Source organism: Hyperoodon ampullatus (assembly GCF_949752795.1).
Source record: "Hyperoodon ampullatus genome assembly, chromosome: 18".
NCBI lineage: Eukaryota > Metazoa > Chordata > Mammalia > Artiodactyla > Ziphiidae > Hyperoodon > Hyperoodon ampullatus.
The window spans coordinates 27830722-27849923 of NC_136931.1; the positions used below are offsets into that span (position 1 = coordinate 27830722).

At 55.0% G+C, this 19202-nt stretch overlaps 1 protein-coding gene across 2 annotated transcripts; it reads right to left on the minus strand.

Annotated features, from left to right (window-relative positions):
• Window positions 1-826: 826 nt before the first annotated feature.
• DRC7 (dynein regulatory complex subunit 7) lies at window positions 827-19202 on the minus strand (the record flags this gene model as incomplete). 2 transcript variants are annotated; one of them, XM_079724401.1, is made up of 17 exons in its annotated part: window positions 827-920; window positions 1014-1153; window positions 1768-1962; window positions 3074-3184; window positions 3272-3382; window positions 4110-4325; window positions 5330-5550; window positions 6510-6638; window positions 6828-6956; window positions 7821-7893; window positions 10537-10665; window positions 13173-13391; window positions 14314-14469; window positions 16161-16355; window positions 17050-17175; window positions 18205-18379; window positions 18998-19202. In XM_079724401.1, 17 exons carry the CDS (start codon window positions 19174-19176, stop codon window positions 827-829), a joined length of 2598 nt encoding a protein of 865 aa, XP_079580527.1. The 2 variants fall into 2 exon arrangements, with proteins under 2 accessions (XP_079580527.1, XP_079580526.1); XM_079724400.1 differs by lacking the exon at window positions 16161-16355 and having other exon boundaries at window positions 18998-19176.

The window sequence follows — 19202 nt, forward strand, 5'->3', positions numbered from 1 at the left end:
ATGAATGGATGAGTCGGCTGAACCCTGAGGCAGACCACCAACCTGGAGCCCGAGAAAGGCCGACTTCGTTTGGGACTCGTGGGTGGAGTGGGCTGACGGAAGGGTCGTGACCCGCCGTGAATTGGGGCCGCTACCCACGGAAGTCAGAGGAACAGAGGCAGGGGTCACAAAAATGTCTTGGGAGGGAGCCACTGGAACCATGTTTAGAGGGATATCATGCCCATGAGGTCAGAGCTGGGGTTAAGACTTAGATAGTCACGTATCCTGGACAAGGTGTATTTTCAGAGCTTCCAGTTTCGTTTCTGTAAAATGAGGGTCATCGCAACCCGCCCCCACCACCACCACCACCACCATGGCTAGGGTGGCCCAGCTCACAGACTGGGAATGGCAAGCCCAAGGTGTGTGCCCCAGAACTTGGGGTCTTGACACTAGACTGCAAGGGACTGGATCCCAGCGCCTCTTCTTATCAGCCACTAATCAGCCATCTGTGAAATGGGGATGGCATTGCTGTATTAAATAAGACTTATAAAGGTGGTCCCAGGCCATAGATAAAGAAGGGAAGGAGAAAAAGGCTGGTGCTGGGGCCTGTGAACCATGAGGTACAAATGGCAAATTACAAGTGTTTATTCACAGGAAAATCAGGAGAAGCAGGAACAGATGGCTGCAGGGAGGTGGCGTGGCAGCGAGGCCAGCTGCCCAAGTGGATGGTCATTAGCTGGGCTTAGGGAGCACGTGGGCCAGGCTTTGGGGGGAGGTTTCTTTCTCTGGCAGCTTCACTGAGGCCTCAGGAGGGGCAAAGGACCACAGGTGTGGGGACTGAGAAGCATCAAACGAAGACTTGCAGTAACTCCACCAGGCGTGGGTCCTTGTAGAGCTTTTCTTCCAGAGCCAGGTACTTCAGTGGGGCCAGCTCCTTGTGTCTGAAATCGGGGGAGGAACGAGAGGTGGTGAGGGGTTACAAAGCTAGTGCTCCAGGCTCCTAGTGGGTCCTCTCAGCTCCTCGGTCTCCTCACCGATTGAGCCGCTGCTCCAGGATGCGGATGCGGAACATGGCCTGAGAGCAGTAACTCAGGTACACGTCTTCATCCTCGGGCGTCAGGGTCACCTGGTTCTCCTGATACCACCGCTGCTGCTTCTGCAGCTCCTGGGTCTCCTGTGGGCACGGGGAAGAGAGAGCAGGAGGCCTGATGACGACTGACTCTTAGCCAGGCTGCAGGCTGAAATCCCTACAAGGGTTGGCCCCGCTACCCCTACTGACAGGAGCCAGAGAAGCACAGGCCTGGAGCCACTGGGATCTTGTTTAGAGGGATATCATGTCCACGAGGTTAGAGCAGGGGTCAAGACTGAGTCATGTGACTCAGGTCAAGGTACATTTTCAGAGCTTCCAATTTGTTGTCTGCAAAACCCACCCCACCACCACAGAGCTCTTTGTGAAGATTAGGTTAGAGAATGCACGGGAACTGCGTGGTGTGTACCTGACCAACAGAAATGGGTCAAGGACTAGGAGCTGTTATAAGGCTCCATCCATCCACCCACCGCTCCCTCCCTCCCTCCCTCCCTCCCTCCCTCCCTCCATCCACCCTTCCACCCAATGAACAGGTGTGAGGAAGGACAGCTCGGTCATTTGGACACACCCCAAGCACTGACATCCTCCCCCTGCCCCGACTAGTCCCTCACAAGTCTGTGAGACGGTGAGCAAACAGCCCTGGGCCCATTTTCTGGTTGAGGATGCTGAGGTCCCCTCCCCTGCCAGGGCCCTGGCTGCACCTTTTCAAACCGGGCCTGGATGAGGTTGGCCTTGTCGATGAGCCGCTGCTTGAAGTCACTGAGGCACTCATCCTTGAGGCGCACAGCCTGCCAGCGCATCAGCTTCTCTCCCGGGGGGAGCTGTGCCAGAAACGGGGCCAGGTAGTCCAGCTGGGCCTCTGCCTGCCACAGGGGCTCCTCGTGCATCACGCGCTCCTGTGGAGAGGGGGCCGGGGAGGGGGTCCTCTTCATCAATGTGTGACCACACAAAGCCAGGCCTCAAACCCAGAAGTGCTTGAGGCCTCAGAGGGGCCTGTGCTGTCTCTTGTGGCCGTGATTATTGATAACAGCCAACTCTCGTGTCTTAAGTGAATTCACGTGTCTCTACTTGAGCCCCAGAACATACCCAACACTCAGCAGATGCTTGCTCAGTAAATGGTAATAAAGAGTGGTTGTTAATGATGTTAAATCAAAAACTGCTGGTGAGGGCTTCCCTGGTGGCGCAGTGGTTGAGAGTCCGCCTGCCGATGCAGGGGACACGGGTTCATGCCCCAGTCCGGGAAGATCCCACATGCCGGGAGCGGCTGGGTCCGTGAGCCATGGCCGCTGAGCCTGCGTGTCCGGAGCCTGTGCTCCACAACGGGAGAGGCCACAACAGTGAGAGGCCCGCGTACCGCAAAAAAAAAAAAAAAAAAAAAAAAACTGCTGGTGAGTCCCTTTTTCTCTTCCACCCTGGGGCCTTATCTATGTCCCGTGTCGGCAGCCAGGGGCCAGTGAAGTTGGAGATGTGGGGGCTGATGCCCAGCCCTGGGAGTCTGAGAATCAGACATCTGATGCCCTGTCGTGTCTCGCCAACTTCAACCAATTGGTTAGTGAAGGGGATTTAGAAGCTGGCCTCGAAAACCAAGCTGGGTCTTGCAACCTGAGGCGGTAACGTGAACGCCCTATGCGCAGGGGTCAGATAACTCAGGCCTGTGGCCAGAGTCAGCTCGCGAGGGCTACTGGCCCAGGTTGCGACCTCCAGGGGAGCCCCAGGTGGAGGTGGGCACACAAATTTCATTAATTCCTCATGCAGTAGAGGTCTTGGCTTGGCCACAGCCCCTGGAAGTGGGGGAGACCTGGCTTGCATCCTGAGTGCTCTTTGGGGTAACCCATGGAAATGGTCAGCTCAGCAGCAAGGACGACCACCATGGTTCGATAACTTCATCCCCTATAAAGGGCTTTCCGGAAGAATCCCTGATCATCCTCAGCACCTTGGAGGCGACGGAGTGTGGCTGGGGGAGGGGTCCAGGGAAAGCCAGGGCCTGGGCCAGGGAGCAAGGCTTACCATGGCCTCCCGATACTCCTTGCTCTTCTCGTTGCGCTTGGTGTCGTAGATGGAGATGGTCAGCGCATGCGCCTCCTCCTCTTCCTCCCGAAGCTTCAGGATCTTCAGCACCTGAATTGGGAAGTGGGGCAGAACGTGGTGAAGACACACCCCCACCCCTGACACCTCCCATCTGCCCACTCTCCCTTGGGATCCGACCTCCAGCTCTGACTCCCAAGCCCGATGCCTGGCCAGCTTCTCCTCGTTCTTCAGCTTCATCATGGCCTCGTACTGGTAGAGAAGCTTCTTGGTGTGCTCCATGGGCTCCACCTGGAACAACCACCACAGTGACATGGAGAAGCAGCAATGGCTGGGGTTGTAGGCAGATTCTGGAGCCAGACCTCCTGGGTTCAAATCCTCCCCTGCCATTTTCTAGCTGTGCAACCTAAAGGAAGTTGCTTAACCTCTCTGGGCCTGTTTCTTTCTTTCTTTTCTTTTCTTTTCTTTTTTTGTGCCATGGCATGAGGGATCTTAGTTCTCCGACCAGGGATCGAATCTGTACCCCCAGCAGTGGAAGCGCAGCATCCTAACCACTGGGACTGCCAGGGAATTCCCCTCCCCTGGGCCTGTTTCTTCATCTATAAAAACACAGCTAATAATAAAAGAGGAACTGGAGACTCAGAGGGGCTAAGGAATGTGCCAGGAGAGTGAGAATCTGAACCAGGAAAACCAGCCCCATGGAGGTGGTGAGACCTACTCCAGCCTTGGTCCCAGGATCTGCTCTTGCCCAGGACTGGGGGGTAGGGACAATGAGTAGTCGAGGCCAGCTGGGTTGTCTTTCTTGGTGGAAAAGAGGAAGATTTTCAGAGGCGCTCAAAGAGAAGTATCCCAGATGGGAGCTCTTGATTTTCCCAAGGGGCAGAGATGAATTTCCAGGCTGGGAACCAGGACTTTCTATCCCAGTTCTCCCAAGTTGCTGGGACAGGACAGAGGGCCCCAGGGCTCTCTCCTCACCCCACCCCCACCTGCCCCTGCCCGCCATGGCCCCCAGGCACACCTCAAAGCTGAGACACATGTCAGGCGTCATGATGATCTTGTTGCCCTTGCTGTCACCCTCCGTGCGCCACAGGAACTCACGCTTGGAGGCCGTGATGTGGTCCTCGCGGCAGTGGTAGCGCAGCTGGATGCGCTCCTCCAGGATCAGAAACACGCGCTCTGCCACGTCTTCATCCGCAGGCTTCTCAGGGTTGCGGAAGAATCGCTCTGTGATTTTCTGGCAGGCCAGAACATGCGTAGGATGGGAGGTGGGAAGGGATTTCTGTGCCTGACCCGACGACAGGAGCAAAGGACACTCAGGGATGCTGGGGTCTGGGGTCATTTGAGGGGTCATGTGGAATAACCCCTCCCAGCTAAACAATGGCTCTCAAGGCCCCAGGGGTTCTCGGTGTCTGGCCACTCCAGCCCTGGATGGTGCTGGATTTCTTCTCTAGCTCCCTCCACAAGATGGGGAGCTCACCACCTTTCCAGGCAGCCTGCTCTATAGCTAGACATCCCTTACTGCTAGAAAGAGCTTCTTTGCTATTCAGACATTAAACATAGGTTGCAAATAATTTGTAATGATATGGAGAAAAAAATCTCACATTTTAATGTTAAGAGGGTGATACAGGAATTCTACCTACACACACACACACACACACACACATACACACACACATCTTAAGTTAGAAAAGACTCTCAAAACCAAACCTATTAATATGTGGTAATATCTGAGAGTTGGCATTCTGAGATATTTTTACTTTTTACATTTTTACATGTTTTCTAAATGTTTAGTCACGAGTGTGTTTTTTTTGGGGGGGGCGTGGTATGCGGGCCTCTCACTGTTGTGGCCTCTCCCATTGCGGAGCACAGGCTCCAGACGCGCAGGCTCAGTGGCCATGGCTCACGGGCCCAGCCACTCCGCGGCACATGGGATCCTCCCGGACCGGGGCACGAACCCGTGTCCCCCGCATCGGCAGGCGGACCCTCAACCACTGCGCCACCAGGGAAGCCCACGAGTGTGTATTTTTTATAACAGTAAGGAAATAATACCTCCCTGGCCCAGCGGCTGAGGGGACCGTCTGGCATCAGACAGACCTGAGACCGTGTGTTTGGTAAAACTGGAAAGGTCGCTCAGTAAAGAAGTTTCCCCAGAGGGAGTCAGGGCTGTTCCCCTCCGGGGGTAATCTTGGCCCACCAGAGGGGGCGGGCACCCTGTCCCCAGGCCCACCGAGTGCTCACCACCATGGGCCGGGGGTTTGACTCTGCACTGTTCAGAGCCAACTTCTTGATCCGGGGCCCAAAATTGACATGGCGGTAGGAGAGGAGGTCGGGCCGCCCTTGGTAGTACTCCGTCATTGTCCTGGGCGTCTCCTCCCGTTTGATCAGGCCGTCCACGCGGGCCGTTTCATAAAACTCCATGACGCGGTCCATCTCGGGTTGCATGGACGTGTATGAGTGCACTGCCGGGAGAGGGATCGTGGAGAGGGCTGGGTGAGCACTAGGAGCTCTGGCCCCTGGCTTGATAACCCAACCCCAGGCCCCAGGGAGGAGAGTTAGTATGTAACCAGTGCCCTAGTGCTGGGTATTCAGGCTGCTTCCAACTTTTTTGCTATGATCAACACCATGATGAACGTCTGCAGTTTGCATTTTTTGTCCTTGCCTGCTATTTGCTGAGCAGTAGAACTGCTGGTCAAAAAGCCTACATATTTTTAAGCTATTATTGATTGTTTTGCCCAACTGCTCTCCAGAAAAGTTGCGCCAGTTTGCTGTCATACCAGCAGTGACAGGGATTCACTTTTTCACACCTGGTAGGACCATTTGTTTTCATCTTTGCCAACATAAGCGTTGTAAGATGGTCCCTTATTGATTTAGTTTCTTTCTTTCTTTCTTTTTTTAAATTTCAACCACCAAGCAAGGTTGGTCATGTTTTTAGATGTGTATTGACCCTATGTTTTTCTTTTGTGACTTCTTGGATCAGGTTGTTAATTCCCAGGACATGTTCTTCCCTCCCTTCCCAGCCTCCTGGGCTCGTGGCTGTGTCTGCACCTCCATACTTCTGCCCTCTGCGTCAGTCTTGTGGGGATACTTGTTGGTTTTCTTGCTCAGCATCCTAACCCCTGTAAATGTGGCCCCCACTGGGTGCCCGATCCCAGCCACAGCATAGGCTGCAGCCCTGCTTTGCCTTTCCTGGATGAACCCCGTCAACGTTTCCTCGGATTTTCTGTTTCCCCTTACCTCCCACGTGTCTGCTTTGCTTCGGGAGGCGGGGGCCCTTTCTATTGCTTGCCGCCCAAGAACCCTGTCAATACGTGGATACTGCTTCCTCCCACTACATGCCAGCTGCATGGAGGCTGCTCTAAGGAGCACGTGAGGCCCCCAACCTGGGCACCTAGCTGGCCTAGCAGTGGGGTCTACGTACCACGCAGAGCCTGGGGGTGGCCCGGCTTGAAGTAGTCGATGTTCAGGCCCGTGACCTTGTTTATGTGCTTCAGCTCCAGCATATCCTCCCGGTTCTGGAACCACTCCTTTATCTCCAAAGTCTTGGTACCTGTAGGGCCCAATGCATGCTTAAAGCAGCCAGGCCAGCTCCCTCAGCCTCCATCCCACTGCTCCCAGCACACGGAGGCCAGCAGGGCCCCCACTCACACCAAGAGAGGGGCAGTGACATGACCGAGGTCACGTGGCATGTTGGGGGACCCAGCTCTCCTGCTCCCCGCAGCCAGGGCTGCCCCCTTACACTGCAAGTCCTCATAGGTGGTGAGGCGGCACACGAGGCCGTTGTTGTTGAGGTACGGGGCCCACTTCTCCAGCCTTGCCCTCTTGTACTGTATCACCTTCTTCCCGTTTGGGCAGCGGGTCTCGAACGCTGCAGACACAGAGTGGGCTGGGGTCCTTCCTCCCCAGATCGGGGGAAGGGAGGGCCAGCCCCCCCAGCCCCCCAGCCACTCGTCAGCCTCTGTGCACTGTGCTGTCTGCAAGGCTCCTCCAGCCCTCACACCTGCTCCATGGAGGCACAGGAAGAGTCACCAGGGGTGGCTCCTGCCCTGGAGGAGATCTCAGCTTGAGCCTGACCACACCGTACTCTCACTGCCAGGCCTTGGCTGGAAACACCATCCCCTCCTGCCCTTACTGGGCTGACTTCTTCTGATCCCTTAAAACTTAGTTCCCATGACCTCTCCTCCCAGAAGCCCTTTCTGCCCCCCACCCCAGCCTCCAACCCCCTGGGTTCCCATGACACCCTCTTTACCCCTTCCTACCCTGTTGGGATGGCCTGGGCCCTCCCCGTGGGTCTAGGCACTTCCACACGGGAACCTCAGCAGCCAGCAGAGGTTGGCATGGGGCACAAGCGTGCCTGTCTCCCTGCTTTCCCTGCCTGCCCCTTTTTGGTCCTGAGACCCCCTGTGCCCTCTGGGTACTGTGCACAGTCTCCTCCTGGCAGAGTGGGGTGAGGGATGGGAACGGCTGTGTCCTGGTCCTTGGTCCTCCATCACTGGCCACACTCCATCATCCTGGGTGGGTTAACTGAGCCCTGTCCTGTATGCCAGACTGGGGTCAGGCCCCAGGCTGCAGAGCTGAGTGCGTTATGTTCAGAAGGAAGAAATGAAGAGGTTGCAGCAGAAAGCAGGCCATGGGGGCGGAAATGAGGGACCAAGGTAGCCTCTGCTGGTATCCCCCTGTCTAGTTGCCACAGACATCCCCAGAAGCCCAGAAACCAGTGAAGGTGCAATACCTTCTGGGGAGACCTCAATCTGCTCCACCCACGAGCCTGGCATGTCGAAGCTCTTATCCTCATCCTCCTTGCCCTGTTGGGAGAAGTGGGGTTGGGGTGGTGGTTCTGATCAGGGCTGGGCCGTGGAGCCGAAGTTACGGTCAGAGCCTCTGCCTCATCTCCCAGGGCCAAGCCGGGGTGGCTCGTCAGCTCCCCAAGGGGAGCCCAGAGGTCTCGAGCAGTTCTGACCTGGCTTGACCCAAGACAGGGGGGAGAGGAGGATTCAGCTCCTCCCTGTACCCACCTGGTGCCCGGCGAGGACAGCAACACCCTGCCCTGCATGCCCCACCTTCCCTCTGTCAACAGAGGCACGAGGAAAGCCACAGGCCCTTCATTAAAACTGAGGCTCGGGCTTCCCTGGTGGCGCAGTGGTTGAGAATCTGCCTGCCAGTGCAGGGGACGCAGCTTTGAGCCCTGGTCTGGGAGGATCCCACATGCCGCAGAGCAACTAGACCCGTGAGCCACAACTACTGAGCCTGCGCGTCTGGAGCCTGTGCTCCGCAACAAGAGAGGCCGCGATAGTGAGAGGCCCTTGCACCGCGATGAAGAGTGGCCCCCATTTGCCGCAACTAGAGAAAGCCCTCACACAGAAACGAAGAGAAACACAGCCATAAATAAATAAATAAAATTAAAAAAACAAACAAACTGAGGCTCAAAGCAGTTAAGGGACTTGCCCAGGACCCCTAAGCCTCAGTTTTCTAACTGTAAACTGAACCCCTTGGGAGGATTGACTGATAAATGTACATAAGGGTTTGGGACACTGCCTGGCTGCCCTTATTGGTTTTTTTTTCTTTTTGAGCCTAGTTTCCCCATCTGGCAAATAAGGCTTTGTCTAGACAAATGGTCCTCAGGTTAGGTAACCACAGAAACTTGGATAAGATTTTCTCAATTTAAAACTTTTCTCCGCACCAAATTGCTCAGACCTCTCAGCTAATCTGTTCACATTTTGAGGCCAGCAGGGGGCGCCAGTGCCCCAGGATTTACTGCACAGGGGAGGAGGCTCTCTGGTCTCCAGAGACGAGGACGCTGGCAACACTCAACACCATGTGCAGGTGGGTCTACACAGCTGTGCCAGGCACATCACACCAGTGGTCTCACTTTGTCCTCAAGCAGTCCCAGGAGGTAGAACAGAACCACCTTTGAGAACCCAGACTGTCAAATCCCAGGTTCAAATCCCAGTTCTGTCACTTACTGCCTGTGTAACTTTGGGTACGTTACTTCACCCCTCTGTGTGTAAGTCTTCCTATCAGTAAAATGGGACATGATAATACTAGTACCCACCTCGCCGGGCAGTTGTGAAGATTTAGACAAGTTAATTTAAGTTAAGCACCTACTGACACTGAGAAAGGGGCATATGCGTGTTACCTATGGGCTGCATTGTGTCCCCTCAAAATTCACATGTCCTAACACCCAGCACCCCAGAATGTGACTATATTTGGAGATAGGATCTTTTTTTTTCTTTTTTTTTTTTAATAAACATTTATTTTTGGCATCATTGCTGCACGCGGGCTTTCTCTAGTTGCGGCGAGCAGGGGCTACTCTTCAATGTGGTGCACAGGCTTCTCACTGCAGTGGCCTCTCTTGTTGTGGAGCACGGGCTCTAGGAGAACGGGCTTCAGCAGTTGTGGCACGTGGGCTTAGTTGCTCCGCGGCATGTGGGATCTTCCCGGACTAGGCCTTGAACCCATGTCCCCTGCATCGGCAGGCGGATTCTTAACCACTGCACCACCAGGGAAATCCCTGGAGATAGGATCTTTAAAGAGGTAATTAAGTTAAACTAAGGTCATTAGGTTGGGCCCTAATCCAATACGACTGGTGTCCTTATAAGAAGAAGAGATTAAAACACAGACACGCACAGAGGGAAGAGGCTGAGGACACAGGGAGAAGGCACCATCTACAAGCCAAGGAGAAACCAACCCTGCCGACACCTTGACTTCCAGTCTCCAGGGCTGTGAGAAAATAAATTCCTATTACTTAAGCCACCCAGTCTGTGGTACTTTGTTATGGCAATTCTAGCAAATGAATACATCACTTATTACTGCCATGAATGTAACCAAACCCACTCCCCCATTTCACATGCAGACGCTGAAACTGAAGCTTCCAACATTTAGGAAGTTTGCTCAAGATGTCAGAGCCAATAGTGAAGGCCTCTGGACCCCTGACTTCCACGCACAGGGCCTCATGCAGACCTGCCTGACGGCCCCTGACTAGGATATCAGAGATGACCAGGCCAATGACCTTCTGGGCTGATAGGATGGACAAGAAAGGCCTGGAAGTGTGTGTGGAGGATCATGGTGACCACGCAGGAAAGGCCTGGATGTGAGGAAAGGCTGGCCCTGGGGCTCCCCTGGCTTGTGGAGAGGGTCTTATCGCCCTCCTCCAAGGGGCATGTTCTCTAGGCGCAGGGCAACCCCTGAATGCAAGTCCCAGCCCTCCCCTGCACCACTGGGGGGTCCTGGGCAGGTCACTGGACCTGTCTGGGCCTCAGTCTGCCCATCTGTAAAATGAGGGCATGGCCCAGGCCCTTCTGCTTTGAGGAATCTATCATTGGTCTATGTGGACTGCCCCCCCCACGCAATACCCATACACGTCGTGGGGACATGTGTCAGGCTGGCCCGAAGCAAAACAGGGTGTCAAGTCCCCTCCACTCCCCAGCCTCCACCCCTCAGAAGCTCACCAGATTTTCCGCATCATCGTCATCGTTCATCCCGTCGTCCTCCTCCTCAGTCAGGGACAGGAGAGGCTTGTCGGTCCCCAAGAGCAGGTACTCCCACCTCACAGGGTCTCCCAGGTCAAAGACCAGGTCCTGGTGGAGGAGGGGATTGCTGAGAGCCCCCCCCGAGTCACCACGCCCCCTCCTGCTCCATGGGGGGCAGGGAACAGCCACGCCCGGGGGGAGAAGGCAGCAGGCTGGGTCTCAGGGGAGCAGAATGTGGCTCCAGGCCACCTCTGAGAGTCCACACCTGCCCTCCTCATCCCCACAGGGAGACCGAGGCCCCAGCGGGGCTGGGACTCCCTTCCTGTGTTGGTCTCTGTGAGAGACTTGGAAACTCTCTGGCCTGGGATGGCCTGGATGTGGAGGTCAGTCTACATTGTCGGGGGACAGTGGCACCCGGGCCGTGTTTAGAGCAAACGCAAGCCACAGAGATTGTACAGGCAGGGAAATGGCAGGTTTGAAAACACAGCCTCCTCATCGTTCTCACCCCCACCCCGTGTCAGCGGGAAGGGAACTAGACAGGCACGCAGAAGAGGGAAGTGCGAACTTCTCCTCCCTGGTGTGGGTCCTTCACCTCTTTTCAGTCCAGCCCACCTGAGCCTGGGCTCACCTGCAAAATAACTCCCAGCAGGTGGGGAGCACCCTATCCCTGTCTACCTCCCCGGGGTGGTATGCCCCCGCTCCCAACTCCAAGATGGAAGCTGCCCACAATGGTTTCAACATGAAGCTCCCCTGACGCCAGTCCTAATCCTAGTCCTCACTGTCCTGAGTCCTGGAGGGCTCAGCTGGGAGGTGGGAGGGGTACACGATGGGGGAGACGGAGTGAGGGAAGAACTGCTTGTAGATTTAACAGCCGATAGTCCAGGCTTCGTGCAGAGGAATCAAATTACACAGATGTTTGAATTTCTTAAAATCATGTGCTCCATTCTGTCACTTTTTTCTTTGGCTGCACCGTGGGGCTTGTGGGATCTTAGTTCCCCGACCAGGGATTGAACCTGGGCCCTCAGTAATGAAAGCTCGGAGTCCCAAGCACTGGACAGCCAGGGAATTCCCCATTCTGTCACTTTTGTAAGTAGTAAGCAGTAGTTAGATGTTTTGCTGCTTTATCTTAAAGTTCTATCTCTATAGAAAAAGCATAGACGAAGGGACAACTATGACATCCCAGTCTCTGAGTGGTGCCTCACTCCAAGGCCATTTCAGGGTTCTTTGAAGGGGACTCCCCTGGTGGCCCAGTGATTAAGACTTCGCGCTTCCAATGACGGGGGCGCGGTTTCAATCCGTGGTCAGGGAACTAAGATCCCACATGCCACGTGGCGTGGCCAAAAAATAAATTAGGAAGAAAAAAAATCAAGGTTCTTTGAAGGAACAAAGCAACCGCTCCTGTGCTCATGGGGCAGTAAAAGTGACAGCCAGTGTCACATCTCTTTCTTCGTGCCCTCACTTGGTGGCGCAGTACTGCCCCTCTGGCCTCACTTTCCCACCAGGCCACACTTCCATCTTCATCTCATAACTTCTATTATCCCTGATATAAATTTCCTCCACCTGACACTGGTACAGGGTGTGCTGCGGGGAGGCTGAAGGAACTTCCACCCAGAAGAGGGCCAAAGGAGGGCTGCAGCAGCCTGCGAAGGGCCGTTATCCCTCAGCGGGCTCTGACCACTGTGGCAGCTATGAGCTTGGGCTCTGGGGGAGGGGGTCTGGGCTCTGCCCCATCTGTGTGGTGAGGAAGACGTTCTTTCTCTAAAATGAAAGTAACGCTAGCTAACCTTTACTGAGCAGCATGGGATTATTCTAAGCACCTACCGAATGTTATTTTCCACAGCCCTGTGAGGTCGTTGAGGACTGGGCCACCCTGGACTCAGGGAGGCTGAGGGCTGGCTGTGTCTCCTTTGCTGAAGGCAGATGCATCTGAACGTGTATAAAATCTGCCCGCCTCCCACACGGGGGCGACAGCAGTCCCTTGGAGGTGTTCACTCCGGTATAGGGGACGAGGGGCCCAGGATCTACCTTTGGGAAACTGGCCTGGTTGTAAATGGAGGACCTTGGAAATAACAAAAGAGCACAGGACTTGGTGCCTGGAGCCTGTCTCTCTTTTGATTTGCATACAGCTCAATGAATTTCCATAAATTGGGTGCACCCAGGTTCCCTGCCCCCGGATCAAGAAATAGAACATTGTCCAGAACCCCAGAAAGTCCCCTGGTATCCAGTTACAACCTCCCTCCAACTGTGTGCACGTATTTTCAACTTCTGTAAATGGCACTGAGTTTTTTATACACATGTATGTATGGAAATTCATTGAGCTGGACGTGTAGGATGAGTGCACTTTCCTGCATGTGTATTGCACTTCAATACAACATTTTAAAAAAATCAAATGAACTAACAATCCACATTTTATAAGAATATACAAACCAAAAGAACAACAATAATCATATTGAAACGATTATGTATGGGCAAAGGAGTGGGCCCTGGGCGCTCAGCTACAGGGAAAGTCCAAAGCCCTCCTGGTCTGGTGGCCAGATCTCCCCACAGGTCACACCTGCCTTCACCCACTGTGCCTGCCATACCCGCCCAGGCCCCGCCCAGGCCCCACCCAGCACCTTGCAGCAGTTCCAACAGTCCTGCATGTTGACCCAGTAGTTCTTGTGGTTCCAGAGGCTCTCTATTCCCAGGAAGTGGTCGTCTTGGGTGCTGTAGCTGCGTGCAGTGAACGGCTCAATGAAAAAGTTCTCGGGCACCTCACGTTTCCCCGACAACACCAGGACCCAGGAGTGTACCCGCAGGCCGTGCAGGGGGTCGGTCTTTGCACTCTCCTGCTCCTGCATGGAAAAGGTGGGTGACCATGAGCCAGATGGATGGGAAGGGGGCCATCAGGGGCCCAAACATCTCCCTGCGGCTGGGGAACTGGCGAGAGGACTGAATGCTGATCCACACCGCACTGTTGGCTGGCTCTGTGACCTTGAGGACATCACCCCCCCTCTGAACCCATTTTCTTATCAATAAAATGGGAGGATCTGACTCAATCTGTGGTTTACAAACTTGACCTTTCAGAGCTCTAGGGTATCTGGGATTTACTGGCTTTCCATGTTGTGATTCTGGGTGAGATTTCATCCAAAGAAAGATAGAGGGACACCATGTGGCTTCATTGTCTGCATCCCTCTGGGAAAAGGGTCACTGTGCCATGTTTATTATTGCATCCCCAGGGCCCGGACCAGAGTAGACCCTCAATAAATACTATATGGAAGGAAAGGAAAGAAGGGAGGGAGGAAAAATAGGTGAGAGGGACGATGAGAGTCCTCAATAAATACTATATGGAAGGAAAGGAAAGAAGGGAGGGAGGAAAAATAGGTGAGAGGGACGATGAGAGTGTGGGTGGATAGAAGGAGACATTGGAGGACGGATGGATGGAAGGAAGGATGGGAGAATGGATGTAGAGTGTATGTAGGTAAATCTTCAGTGAGTCTGAACAAGGACACCAGAACTGCACAGCATAAGATGAGTTGCTTCAGGCGGCAGAGCTCTCTGATGTTAGAGCTCTATCACCAGAAGCTGGCTGACTACACTGGGGATTCCCATGAGGCCGGGCAGAGATGGGGGGTGGTGGAAGGTTGGAGGAGGGGATTTGGACCTGGGGGCCCATAAACACATCCCTTCGTGACCCGTGTCTGTTTCCCCATTCCCAGCAAACCCCCCGCTCTGGAGCTGAGTTCAAGGGTTGAGGGCTGAGGACGGCGGACCCACCTCGAGGCGCTCCCCCTGCTTCAGCCGCTTCTCCGCCTCGGCCTTGACTGCCTCCTGCCTTTTAATCTCCTGCTCCCGTTCAAACCTGCTTGTCAGGTCCCTGGGCGGTTTGACGGCGTACTTCTTAGGTGGTGCCTTTTCCTCCTCCTTGACCATCTGTCACCCAACGAGAGGAAAAGGATCAGTAGCCCTTAGTGGCCCGCCTGCACAGCTGCCCCTGGAGCCTGCTGGCTTCCTGACCCTGAACGTAGAAGGAGCCTCAGCTCCAGACCTGTGACCATGGGCCAGTCCTCCCACTTCCCTAACCACAGGCTCTTCTGCAAAAGTCACTGAGAATAATGAGAACATTTTCCCCAGGGTTATTCTGACAAGTAAAGACAGGAAAATGTCCGTCTGAGCTGCCCATCTGGGTAGGAGCTCAGGAAATGCGATTTTCCCTCTTCATTCCCCACGGCCTAGACTAGCTACGATCTGGATCTGATCTAGAAAGTGGGGCAAATTGCCCGGAGTCAGATTTTTCCAGATTTTGTCACTGCAGGATTTCACATGTGGACTTGAAGTGAGAGTTTACTGGGCTAGGAAGGAGAGCAAAGCCTTTGTGTGTGTGCGTTTGTGTGTGTGTGTGCGCGCACGAGCGCACACGTGTATATAAATGTGCGCTAGGTGGCAAGAAAAATGTCCAGGAAAGGACACCACAGAGGCTGCATAAGGGGGCTTATTATGAGGAAGAAATAGTGAATCTCCATGGTTTAGAGTCAGACAGGCTGGGCCTTAGCTCCCAGGTCCCCATTTACCAGCTATGTGACTTTGGTCACAAAAATTGTTTCATCTCGACACACTCATCTGTAAAAGAGAAGTGATAATTCCTACCATGCAGTGCTATTGAGAGGAGCAACCAAGTCAATGGACATGTGAGTTGTCCATTAGCTATTGATATCATTTTCATAATTAAAATTTTGGCTAAGAGGCCCGTATGTGAGTTCTCCGGCTTTTGGAGCCAAAAGCAGAGATGGAGCTTTTTTGTTCCATCTTTCTTGGGGAGGTGGCCCTGAGAGAGCAGGCAGGGCTCTCACCTGGTACCTCCCCCTCCTTCTCCACCAGACTGCAGCCCCGGGGGCCCCGGGTTCTCACGCAGGTGCAACACAGGTGCATGTGCATCATGCCGGATGCCCCAGGCCCCTGGATCCTCTGCCCTGAGCTGCAGACACCCACTGGGTCTTGACCCTGATCACAGAGTCCTGGAATCAATCCAGTTCATGAAAAGCATTTTCTGCCAGTAGTATGGCTATTTTCCAAATGCAAAGAGATGCTTTTATGATTCCCACAGTTAAATTCACTTAAGAGTGTTGTGTTCACAGCAGCCTCGGGTCATTATGGTGCTCTCAGTCAACTGATATAAAAACACAACCACCACCTGCTGGAGGGCTGGTGAACTTTGTACTGTTAAGAGGTCCTTTTTACCTGGAAGGGGAAATAAAAAGAAGTAAACGTCTGTCTGTTTGTCTGCATTTTCCTTATATGAAAATGGCTGGATGGATTTTTATCAAATGCATAGGATAAATTTGGAAGAATTTGGCTTAAGATATCAGCCATAAGGCATTCACAAATGCGGGGAACACAGTAGCTGAAACTGAGTTACAACAAGGCGAGCGGAGCAGCCAGTTTGGAGACATGGGCTGTGTGTATTAAGATGCCAAAGATGGAGAAATCATCAGTGGTTTGAAATACAAACTCCTGAAGGGCTGCCTGGCAATGGAGCCGGGGCAGGGGCGGAAGCAGCAGGGACAGGTGGCTTTAAGGGTGGCGTGTCTTGCGCGATGCTGAGGGCAGTACAAGCCCGGCCATACCTCCTTGGGCTTCACGGTGAGTGGGCACACCTCTCGAGTCAGGTCCATGTGGCACAGGTCCTGCGAGCCATAGCCGTAGACGCAGTAGGCATCGTAGCCGGCGCCGATGAGCATGGAGCACAGCAGTGTGCTGAAGTCAAAGCAGTTGCCCTCCTGGTACTTGAGCACCATGGTCGAGGAGTACAGGTAGGAGGGCTGGGCACAGCGAGCTGGTCAGCATAGCCACCCGGTTGCCCCCACCCGCCCTCCCTGCTCAGCAAGGGCTGGGTGCCGGGGCCAGGGGGCCGGCTGGGCCCCAGCAGGGCTCCTCCCCTTTGTCAGGTTAGGGAGCCTGTTAAGAAATGGGGTGAAAACCACAGGTCCTGTGTCCATAAAGTGCAATCCAGGCTTGCCTGTAATTGCAAGGGGCCATGGACTTCCTGACGGGAAGGACCGTCTGGGATGTAGAAGCTTCTGGTCTGTTGCTCTCTGATTGGTCATTTTATGCTTTTATTCCAGAATTACCCTCACCTTTTACCTCCCTCCTTCTCTTCTCTCTGTTTCTCAGTTCTCCACTGTGCACACATCCTCATCTCCCTCCCTCCATTCTTAATGAGATTGAGCTGGTCAGAAGCCCAGAGATGTGACCTTGGACCATGGGCAGCAGGCCCTCCCCTCTCTCTCCTTTCCCACCTCCCGAAGTCCTGAAAGGAAGACTCTGAAGTCAGAAAGAGGCAAAGGAGCCAAAGAGGTGAGAGCCCGGAGGCCAGGCTTGCTGTGTGACCTCAGGCAAGCGACTCTCTCTGCCCAGACAGACTCATGGGCTGTGTCCTGAGGCTGGCCAAGCCTCCTTCTCCCGACCTGCCTGGCTTCCCATCTCAGGCCTCATGGAGCCCCAGGTGGTGCTTACTGGCTTGAGGGGGTCGGGCAAGGGCACCGCGGACAGGAAGTCTGAGACAAACTGGGCGCAGGTGTCCCAGTTGTAGAGCTCAGGGTAGGGCATCAGTGTGGGCCGGATGGTTGTGCTCACGAACTTCTGCAAAGGGAGAAACCACAGGTCCTGGGGGGAGCACTCCACCCGGGAGGAGACCATGGTGCTCCCAGGAGGCCAGGGGCCTTGGGGTGGGGCGGCAGCGGCTCTCTGGCCTCAGGCTCCTCCTCGGTGCCTTGGGAGTTGAAGGAAAGGATCCCTCAAGGCCCTTCTCCCCAGATCTAGAATAACCCTGTGCTGTCTGGGGTGCAGTGATGTGATCACCACCGCCCCACTCGGTGCCACCAGACCTGCACCACCTCCCGATCCCCCAAGAGCCCCGTGAGGCAGGTCCCGCTAACAGATGAGGAAGCCGAGGCTCTGCGAGGTGAGCTGACTTGCTCAGGTTCACAGTCAGTAGCGGAGCTGGGTCACCCTGGGGCTGGGGGCCAGGCCTCTGGGGTCTCTCTGTGAATTTGAGGAAGGCCCCACCTAAGGGGCAGCCCCGGTGCAGACCCCACTGATGGCAGCAGGGCAGATGCAGGCCTGGGGTTACCAGATCCAGAGAAGAGGGGACTAGGGATCTGGACGGGAATGGCTGAGTTTCAAATGCTGGCAGCTAATTCCAGGGTGAAAAATCACCAGGTGGGCCAGATAAAACAGTCTGTGAGTCCCTGTCAGCCTACGGGCTGCTGCTTTGCAACCCTTGGATTCATCCCCTGCCATGCCATCTACAGGTGGGGAAACTGAGGCCCAGAGAGACTCAGGGATGTGCCCTGGGTCACAGGGCGGGAAGGAAGGAGGCCAGCGCTTGGGTCCCGGCCCATTTTGTCTTATTTCTTGGCTTTTCCCTGCATAGGGCTGGCCTCGGGGGCCGGAGACCACACTGCGTGTCTGGCTGCCCTTAGGCGGGGTGTGCAGGCTCCAAGCCACCACAGGCCCCCAGGGGTGACTCACAGCGGGCCTGCTGGGGCCTGTGGACATTTGAGTTTATATGCTGCCCCTGAAATATAAGCTTTGACCCACGAGAGGTCTGTGCCTGGCCTACCTCCCTCCACCCTCTGCTCTCCAGCCCCTGGCCCTGCCCACTCTTACAGGCACTTTGCACTCGTTCACTGGGTGCAAGAAGAGGGGCACGCGGTCCGGGCACAGGTGGCTGTACTGGCGGGAGAAGTTGTCTGCCACCTGCAGCAGGTGTTCCTCCTTGGGCGTGTTGCTTTGGTAGGAAAGGGGCAGCTTGGAGATGTCAATAGTGTCCTTGGTAAAAGTCCTGTGTCCGTAAGAGGGGTGGCATCAGTGTGCGTGAGGCTAGGCGTGCACACAGGGAGCCCTCCGTCCACCTTAGCTGCCTTCGGCTCTATCCCGTCCTCATTAAATCCTCACAACTACCTAGGAGGGAAGTATCATTCTTATCAGCTGCCCTTTTTTTTTTTTTTTTGCGGTACACGGGCCTCTCACTGTTGTGGCCTCTCCCGGTGCGGAGCACAGGCTCCAGACGCGCAGGCTCAGCGGCCATGGCTCACGGACCCAGCCGCTCCACGGCATGTGGGATCTTCCCAAACCGGGGAACAAACCCGTGTCCCCTGCATCGGCAGGCGGACTCTCAACCACTGCGCCACCAGGGAAGCCCTCAGCTGCCCTTTTAAACAGATGAGGGAAATGAGGCACAGAGAGTTTCAGTGACTTGCCCAGGGTCACACAGCTAGGGAGGGGCAGAGTGGGGACTTGGACCAGGCAGCCTGAAAGCACAGCCCTCACTCCTAACCACCTCCTTCTATGTCCTGGTTCTGCCTCCCAGCCTGGGTACCACCATTCTGCCCGGCTCTGGTCTGACTCTCACTGGGGCTGCTGGGCCAAAGCCCCCACCTTCCCCACCCCCGGCACTCACGAGGGCTTCTTCAGGATGGAGACCTCAATCTCCGACAGCTTCCTCTCCAGGTCTCTGAGCATCTCCTGCGTCCTGGTGGTGTCCTCCTTCCGCACCTCCATCGGCCTCATCATTTTCTCGGCCCTCTCGGCCCGCTCGGCCTCCTCCTCCTCCTCCACTCTCTCCTTCAGGACCTCCATCTGCTGTGTCTCTGACTGTCTAGAGA